At 40.2% G+C, this 10,042-nt stretch overlaps 1 protein-coding gene across 1 annotated transcript in view; it reads right to left on the bottom strand.

Moving 5' to 3' along the window:
• Positions 1-1,817: 1,817 nt before the first annotated feature.
• The window catches only part of P3H2 (prolyl 3-hydroxylase 2), a 132,184-nt gene continuing 123,959 nt past the window's right edge, over positions 1,818-10,042 (bottom strand). Inside the window, exons 13-15 of the mRNA XM_018576413.1 lie at positions 8,373-8,448; positions 5,345-5,485; positions 1,818-2,442 (exon numbers count right to left, since the gene is read on the bottom strand). Coding sequence (XP_018431915.1) covers positions 2,341-2,442; positions 5,345-5,485; positions 8,373-8,448 — 319 coding nt within the window. The 3' untranslated portion in view covers positions 1,818-2,340. The remainder of the gene's footprint in view (positions 2,443-5,344; positions 5,486-8,372; positions 8,449-10,042) is intronic.

Genomic DNA, 10,042 nt, shown 5'->3' with positions numbered 1-10,042 from the left:
GGAACATCCACACAAATAAGATATAAACAATTGCTATTTCAGCAGCAAGTTCACTTGAATAACACAAAGATAACACACAAGCAGGTGTGCTGTACTAGACATAGAAAGGCTGCAATATTCTTCATATTTTCAGCAGAAAAAGAATATATTTTAGAACTGCTGACTGCATGAGAATCAAGTTATACCTATGATGACAGTGTCAGCAGTCTTATTGTTCCAGGGTTCATATGGGGTGGGCAGATGGTAAATAATATCACCTAGCTTCCTTAAGGTGTGGTGACTACATGTTCCACCTCAGCAAGTTAGACAGGAATAAGATTTGTTTTCTTTTATATTTTGATAGAGCAGAATCACACAAGATTGTGTATCGAACACAAAATACCAGTTTCTCCTGTCTTTTGACCACTTTCTGATAGACTAGATGAAGATAAATGTATGAAAGGGTGCTGACAAACCACTCCTTCCCCTCCAACACTTTACTACTACCTACAAACTATTCCTATGTTGAACCAGACAGTGTCATTAAAAGGTAAGTAAGATTTATCTGCTTATTTCTGTTGACATGTAATTATGCTCAACAGATTAAAATGCAGAAGTAATTTCTTAAAAAGATGCCAAAACTACTGTTTTCCAGATGTACCTATTCCCAGAGAACTGTCCTGAAAAGAATGGGGTTTGCGCTGATCTGGCCATGGATGGTGAAAAGTGTTCAGCTCAGTTATAATTAAAGTGGATTACATTTAATTCATCAGTTTGTTATTGCTGTATTGATGTATCCATTATGGAGATTTACCTTAAATTTCTGTCCTGGAAGCACAACAATAAGTTAGTGGAAATCTCCTCAAAAAAAGCAAAAGCCCTTCTCTAAACAGCTGTCATTGGAACAGGTCTCCCCATTGAAACATTACCCCATACCAACTGTATTATTGACATTGTAAAATGTTGATGTCCTTTCCCTTCTCTTTCTGCCCCAGCTATCATAAGGACACATAATGAGTGTGTGTCCCACCAACTTGTACATACACAGCAAAACAAGCCTGACGAAGGTCAATACAAGGTCCAACAAAAGAAGGTCGCAGGAGGTTGTCATCAAGCTGTGTGAAATGTCTTTTAATTGTGTTTGGGCAAATGTTTACAGTTATGGCTAACCTTAAGGCTGCGGTAAAACATGAGGCATAGGCCTTGGTTTGCATTAACTTTTTTCCTGCCCACGATATAAGCCATATGGCAGAACACAACTGTTTCCAGCTTGCCACGTCAGTATGCCTTACGTCACTAGCTTTCACCCTTCTGCTAAAAGCGCATGGTCACTTAAGCGACCATGAACTTATAACAGAAGGGTCTCCTGTAAATGAATGGCTGCTAGCAGCTATTCATAAAAAATCCAGGCCTCCACTGCTGCCACCCGCCGCCCAGTGATCAGTACGGATCCATGGGTGTTAGTAAGCTAACTATGTCCTCAGTTATTTACAATGTCCCCATTTATGAATGAACAGGAAATGATCTACATCACTTCCTGTTCATTCATGATTGGAGACATAGAGGGTTATTCACTATTGAGAAGAAGGATCTAGCCGTAGCTTTGGCTGATCCTTCGGCTCACTTCGGCCGCTGGAGCCTTAGGTTCAGTCGAACTGAAGGCATAGTGTCCCCTGTAATAAACATATAGTGGAGTTTTCTCAAATGTGACTGCAAAAGTGGAAAAAAAAACACTTTAAGAGATGCTGAGTAGCTGTCTCCATTTGTCATCGAAGAGACAAGTTAGTGACATTGTATTGTAGATAAAAGCAATCAACATACAAAGCATTTTCAATCCCCTGATTTATTTGTCATTTTAAACGTGAATTATAATTTGTCTTCCTTATTGTAAAAAATAAATATAATCTTGAATGATAAAGTTACAAATATGTAAATAAATAAAAGAGCAGCTAAAACATACTGGCAGACTAATTTACAGTGAAGAATGTATTATTCTGACTAGTATGAGAACAGACTAGACATGTTATGTCCTTCCATGTGTATCTCCAGTAGCAGTATACAGAGGCGCATAGGTGAAAAGAACAATGGAACTTATTATGAAGTAAGCATTACATATTGCGGATGAGTAATACTGGCAAGTAAAAGCTTTATCAACAACAATACAGTACAATGCTCAGTAGTACATTTCAGAACACAATACAGTTAAAAAAAACAAACAAAAAAAGTTTCAGGGGAAGTAGCTTTGTGGGAATTCGTTTTTCTCTTCATTATATAAATTACATTTTCTGCTTTGTACAAAAATAAAACAGTTCTAATAAGAATATTAATAATTAATAAATATTTTAATATAAATATACATTGTTATAGCTCATCCTTAGGATTGATATTCAGTTCCTCACTTCTTTCTTGCGTATGGTCATCTTGATCTAGTGAACGTATGACCTCATCTGCTTGCAGCCTCTCCTGGAAGAACAGAAAATTACTGGTATGCATTACATGGGTCATTTGGGAAGCAATACAATAACTATAATGAATGAAAATACAGCTGTTGATACAGACTTAAAAGTAGAACTATGGCCTACCATTAAAAATATGTGCTGCAGCAGTTAATTATCGGTGTATCTGCACTTACAGTTTTCTCTTAGTTCCTCTGCAAAGTCTCACAAATAACAGTTAATCCACCTCATTTAGGTTCGCGTGATGGTGTGGCAATAATGCTGCACTGCTCCTGAATTCAGAGCAGAGTTACCACTCTCTTGTAGGCTGTCTGCTTGCACTACACTGGGATGAGGCTCTCAGCATGGTCACTGCTGATTTACAAGCCTGTAACTTGTTTGTCAGCACCTGACCACAACTAGTCCTGTCCATTGTTTTCTAAATACACAGCACTGCTTATGTTGCTGAAACCCTCCCACTGTGATCTGCAATGTTTGGGAGGGGGAGTGTGTGAGATACAGATGAAGGAAGATTTAGCTCAATCAGGGAAGGTAATGGAAGTTTTTTTGTCTACTTTATAAGGATTGTGCATCACATAGTAACTGAAATTGGTAATTTTTTTAGACTGTCTTACAGAAGCCTTTAGCTGAATGTTAATGGCATTATCAATAAATATAACATATGAACAGTGGTGTTTCATAGTAACTAATCAGCACAAAGCTGTCATTCATAAAATCTTAGATATATAAAGAATAATGCTGGGCTCGAAGTTCGACTTGAACATCGGAACATTGTTAGTATGTGTGTTCGGAGAACACACAAACGATCAGGGCGTTCGGTGGGCTGTTCACCCGCCGAGTGTCCCACAAGGCACTGCGCACCGCACACGGGTACAAGGTGCTTGCGCCTTCCCAGTGCAGAGGGCACATGGCCTGGTATGGCGGGGAGGGGAGTGCTCGCTCGCCCCCCCCTTTCCTGCCCTGCCAGGCCTGTGCTCGGATCAAGGGGCTGGTTGAGAATTTTAGGGGGCACCCCACATCTTTTATTCCCTATTTTTGGGGGTGGGATTCCTCCCTAAAATTCCTACCAGACCTTAAGGGTCTGGTATGACTGAGGGGGAACCCCAAACACTTTTTTTTAAATTGTGACTTGGGGTCCCTCCTAAAATTCCTACCAGACCTAAAGGGTCTGGTATGACTTTTGGGGGGAACCCCAACCTTTTTTTTTTAAAATAAGGTCCCTCCTAGCTTTCCTGCCAGATGTGCCACTTTACAGGCAGTTTAAGGGGACCCCCAGGCACGATATTTAAAATTAACTTTTTATTTTTATTGTTTCACTTTAAGCAATGTTAAAATCACTGTTCCCTTAAAAAGGGTATTTTTAAAAAGTGTTTTTTTCTTTGATACATGTCCCCCAGGGCAGTACCTTGAATCACTATGCACTTGTTATGGCCATTAACCTGCATAAAAGCCTTTAAAATGGGGACATTTGATTTTTAGAGTTTTGGTCCCATAGACTTGCATTGAGTTCGAAGTTCGAGTTCAAACTCGAACCGAACTCAGGTGTGTTCGGCCCATCACTAATACAGAATGTAGAGGAAAAAAATATTAACAAAAACAGCCAGAACATCAGAAAATGCAGCCTTGCAGCCCAACATAGGATACTGATATTACTAAGGCAAACCAAAGTGTTACAAAGGGAAGAATCTGATCAGCTTTATATGGTATACACATCTGCTTGTACTCCGCAAATACTGTAACTGGCTGCTATATACAGTAGCCCATTAGTCTTTCAGAGGCAAAATTTCCAAATCACAACCTAGCATTTTCCTATTAACCCCTTCGTGACGGGAGACATACACTGTACGTCCCGCCGCAAAGGGACCAAATGACTTGTCACGTACACTGTACGTGACAAGTTATTTGCTGCACTAGGAGGCTGGTAACCGCTGAGAATCAGCGGTTACCATTCAGCAATGAATGTCTAACTATCTAGGCATCCATTAATGAAAGGGTTAACCTTTTTCAGACACCCGATACCTTAATATCTGGTGTCTGAGAGTCACAGCAGAGCGGACACACATGCCGGCTTTTGCCAGCATTCTGACCGCTCGTATAGATCGAGAGAGATATCTCTCTCAAGCTATACTGGCTTTTTTTTTTTTTATTTATATTTGAATTTCAGAAATACACACATAATGTATCTATTCTTGAAAGTAGAATGTTTCAGTTTTCTGAAACATTTAGTGACAGCTGAATCCTGAACTGCTGCAGGATCAGTGTCACTAACTTATTATAGGCTGTTCTGAAGTTTGAAGCAGCCTGATAATAACCAAAAATGTATTAATTTATCAAGCAGTAATAGTGAGATTAATTCACAATAACTGCTTGATATAATTAAATAAATAAAATAACATTAAGTTTAAAAAAAAAGTGAAAAAAAGTGTTAAAAAAAATTGTGAAAAGTGTAAAAAAATAAAAAAATAAGTGTAAAAAAATAAAAAATAAGGGACAAATAAATGAATGTATGAATCGCATTTTTTTTTCAGCTGTGCTGGTTTTGTTGAAAAAATACTACAAATCAAAACTGGGAAAAAAGGGGTTTTTTTACGTTTTTTCCTCTTTTTTTATATTTTATTTGTCCTAAGTGGGGCGTTAGACACACATATGTGATATAAATATATAGGCCTATCTGTCCTCTAAAAAACAATATATAATATGTGTGGGTGCACTTTGTAAGAAAGTATATTACTGACGTGAAAGAATCACACATCAAAAATTTCAAAAGTGTGTCAGTCATTTACGAACAGAAACCAAAAATAAGCTCAGTCATGAAGGGGTTAATGATGCCCAAAGGGTATCTGTAATAGTCAATCCAACCCCAAAGATAACTTCATATTCTAGGTTTGATTTGATTGCATTAAACTCACCAGTTCTCTGTACATGGGATCCAGTGTAAACCACAGTGCTACAGCACATCTCTGCCCTTTTGTTACAGCTTTAACTCCATGAGGGTTCTCTCCTCCTGAAGAGAACCCAACCAAGCGGCCACATTTAGGTTTTATGGAAGCCTAGGGAAGAAAAGAGGAGGTGAGAGCTCTCATACATTATTGCATGGAATAGGAAAGTGTTCCAGATGTGAGATGGACATGGCCAGCGTACACTGTATACCAAAGTCAGTAATAAGGTCATAGGCAGCATTTTGGATGCTGTAACTATAAAAAGAGAGACTATTTCTCACAAAAGTAATCTTTCAAGGGGGCATTCACACTGAAATGTGTGCACTGGATCGGTCTCAACGCAAGTGCATTCACTTGTATTTGGATAGTATGTTGACATGCCTTGCATTAAGTTGCAGAGGGTTTTTTTTCTTGTATAGCTATATAAGATATTGGTTCTGCCTTGGGTTGATGTCTGTTACATTGATATGCGTTAAACATGTGTTGTGTTGCATTATGCTGCAAAAAGTAGAGCCTGCTCTACTTTCTTTCAGCGGAAGGCAGCACACAGAATCACAACACACTAGTTTGAACTGCTATAATTCACACCCATTCATTTTCAGATGCCCTAGCACTAATAATGGTATCCATTGAAAAACAGATGCCAACACAGCTGGTGTGAATGGGATCTTATTGCTGGCTGTATCCTGTTATGCTGTGACACACCTTAGCTGCTTTTCTCTGGTACTCCCAACAGCTGCAGAAAACAGGGAGAAGGGTCCTGCTGTTCATTGTAAGGTCCAAGGGACATTAAAAAGTCTTGTGGGAGTGGGAGGCATATTCTGGGTGAAATCATATATAGCAATTTCTAAATTTAACATTAAAAATAAGAAGTCTCTTTTGAAATGTCTCTCATTTTTGACCCCATCTCAACAAAGGGAAAAGTAATCCAACAAAATCCATGTTAGATTTCAATAATTTTTTTAAAACTTTCAGAGATTTGGATTTTGCCAAAGTTTTGCCAAAAATGTATGAGCAGAACTGTGGAGTCAGAAATCAAAAGATCTCGCTGCACTCCGTACCGAAGAGAAAAGACCCGTACAGACGGGTGGGTGCTTGTAGTGGCCACGGATGGCACCGTGATAAGATCAGAAAGAAAATAACGTCACCAGCACTCCAAAGTATAATCAAGCAATAGTCCATTTACTGGCACATTGCCATTCAAATGCAAGCGCTTTCGGGGGCCTCAGAGGGTCCCCTTCATCAGGCTCAGAATGACACAGCAATAAAACAATATGCACCTTAAATAGACATCCAACTGTGAGGTTAAAACAGACCCCTCCCATTGAGAGAAACGTCAGCACAAAGCCCATTCCCGGAATAGGGAATTCAAATGTAAATAGCCTGCGGGCGATTACAGCTAAAGAAGGGAGCGCAAATGCAAGCGGGCCGTTCGGCCGGGAGTTTGACAGGCACGGGCGGTTGTCATGACAATAGGACGCTATGTCAGCTCTTGGCACCGCCCCCTCGTCCACGCGTATCTGTCGCTTGTGGAACGCAGGGAAGTTCCGGCCTTGCGTTCCAGCCGTCATATACATATGGGGGCCACCTGGTTTAGCGCATGGGGATGTGCGCAGTAGTGTCGAGGGAGCATGGAGCCGGCTTCCTTTCTAATCAGGAAATAACCAGCCGCCTGGCTTCCTGATTGGCTAGGAAGCTGGCATCACTTGTTGCTTGGCAGCCTAGCTTCCTGACCAATCAGGAAACCGTGGTGGCACCTCATTGGTCAGGAAGCCAGGCAGCCTCGGGAAGTGTAGTGTTGTTCTTTTGATAGAACACCGGCTTCCCCAGGCAATCAGGAACCAGCATCAGTATCGGCGAGTACCAAAAAGAAAAGATCAGTACTCTCGATACCGAAAAAAGAGTGTTGGTGCATCCCAAGTGAAAATTTACTCCTAACTTAGCCTGTTTCCTTGACCTACACCCTATCTTTAATGATAGATAGATTGGTCTTTTTTTGGACACTTCCTGTTATGGGGTGACAAATGTCACCCTGTCAGATGTTTCCCTAATTGAGACTACAAGTGGTTGTGCTAACACGCACTGTTCATCATGGTCTCATTGTCACTATCAGTAAACAAGACCAGTGCAATGATGTGCAGCCACATCTGGACCAATTGCCTAAAAAAGGGCTTACAGCTACTCTAACCCTTAACCTGACATTCAGTTAACCTCTTCACTCTTAGCATTGAACCACCAAATAATTATAAGCAACCCATAACCTAACCCTAAAATGTAATCCTTAAAGAGACCCTATCACCATCTTAAAATTGCAGGTAAAAGTACAGAAAAATCAAGTATTTAAATGCTCGCTCTGCAGTTTTTTTATATTCTATAAATAATTTGTATTTACTTGCAATGTGCATGTAAACTGGATAGAACATGACTACCAGAGGAATTCAATTCCCTAGCCCAACTTCTCCCTTCTTGCATGTCATAGCATTCTCCTCCTGTCACTCTCCTCCTGAGTGACAGCTCTAAGTCTGCTAGGGCTGCTGATATCACATTCAACATGGCAGCACCCTGCAGCAGTCTCAGAACTTTTGGGTGTCTCCACAAGAGAAGCTCTTACAGGCAAATATCATGCATTAAATGCACATATCATTTTATAAGAAGATTTTTGATTAAATGAATGGTCTGGTGACAGCGTTGCTTTAATGCTTAGCCCTATACTACAACTAATCTTAATCAAACACTAGCATAACCCCTAGAATACTGAATCCATGGGCAATTACAGTTCAGTATTGCATTTCATATTTAAAACAGTGAACTGGAGAATTGTTACATTACTTTGAATTCTTTAGCATGTTGGTATTTTGTCTGCCAGTTGGGTGCTATTAAGAATCGTGAATAAAGAGGAATATGAATGCTTAGTAATGACCTATGAAGCCAACACAGCATTTCTTCCACACTATTTATTACCACACTTAGTAGATGATCAGATATCCAGCAGATTTACCGTAACAGTTTTGGCATCCATTTCAGTGAACACAAATTCTCCGCCATCAAAATCTCCATTAAGGTACAACAGTGCGCTGTAAGAAAACAAAATTTACACAGTTATAATTGTCAGTATTAAACTGCAGTAGTATTAGAGAGAAAAAAAGAAGCAGCAGTATTTTCCTCTATTAATGTACTTAAATGTCTTTTTCTACATTTTGCTCTCAATGATGCTAAGATCAGACACTTTGCACTGATCGGTCTTGTGAACACAGATCTCTCCTATACAGTAATGCCCTTTTAAGCCCCACTGTAGGCTCAATTCACAAAGCTTTGATGCAAAGTGCCCCACACTGGCTCTAAGAATTGGGAAGAGTACATTTTACTCTAACCAATACTTCTTTAATTTATCTTATTATCCTTCCCTTTCTGCCTTTTTCTTTTTTTCAGTATTGTACTTTTTTTCTACAAAAAGGCAAACTCGTCTGCTTTTAAAAATGGCTGGTGTTATGGAGGGCCGTATTAAAACTCAGAGATCACAAATGTAAACAGTACTACTTTCTTAAGGTGTTCAATACACTTTACAACCCTCGCAAGACTTTTGTCTTGCGAGGGTTGTAAAATAATTTTAAAAAACTTACGATCTGCCCATCTTGGACAGGCAGATCGTACTTGTGATCATTGCAAGCCCGCCAAGGCTTCCAATGACTGCAATGCTGAACGGGCAGTGTGCGCATGCGCACACCGGCCCGTTCGGCAGTTGTCGAACAAGCAGCCCACTAACCTGCCGAGAATCGTACGATTCTCTGCGGGTTTTCCAGCCTGCTTGTTCGACGGAAGACGTGCGACCGTACAGTAGAAACGGTCGCACGCTTTTCATAAACTTTGCGATTATCGTGCGATCGTGGGATTTCCCGCGATTCTCATACGATGATCGTACAGTGTATGGGCACCTTTAGAAAGAAGATTTAATCAATGATGGGTAGGCCACAGCAGATTTAATGAATATGATTTGTTTTATTGTGGAATTGTTTTTTTTAACTCTTTCACCCCCCTCCTCTCCAGTGCATCTCCTCTCCAATCTGTCTCTATAGCGTCTGTATATTATGTATATTACTACCCAGATCATTCACAATAACCTTTTTATCGCCATCCTTTCACTGTATGTGACCTGCAAATTGGGACGCAGTGTAAGAGTTGTATGCATTATAATACACTCAACCCCTTCCCCCGAGCCTCCTCACCTGTTCACGTCTTTGCAGGGAGGAGGCTGTGAGCAGGATCGATCCCTGGTTTATCTGTGGGTGATTAGTGAGGTCTGCAGCAGCCCTCACTATCACACCCAGATAGCCAGGCATCGATGCTGCTCACAGACATTCTTTCCTTCACCGGAGCTCAGAACTGTGAGAGCTCCGGCCGAAGGAAGCCAGAACTGACAGGAGCTACTCTGCTCTCAATGGTTTTAATTTTTAGATCTCACATAATTACAGAGAATTTATGGATATTTGATCTTACATGAGGGGGGGGGGATGGTGATATATTTAATTTTCTGGAGAAAATTAATTCAGACTAATAGATCTTTGTTAGATCTAGTAAGATCAAGTGATTTGCGTGTTAAATCTCACATAATTACAGAGATATTTCACATAAAAAGCAGAGATATTAGGTGGTATTACATAAGGGGGGCTA

The sequence above is a fragment of the Nanorana parkeri genome, unplaced genomic scaffold, assembly GCF_000935625.1.
Source record: "Nanorana parkeri isolate BGI_ZX_2015 unplaced genomic scaffold, ASM93562v1 scaffold66, whole genome shotgun sequence".
Lineage (NCBI taxonomy): Eukaryota > Metazoa > Chordata > Amphibia > Anura > Dicroglossidae > Nanorana > Nanorana parkeri.
Note: the sequence above shows the minus strand (reverse complement) of the source record. Positions and strands in the feature narration are given on the sequence as shown.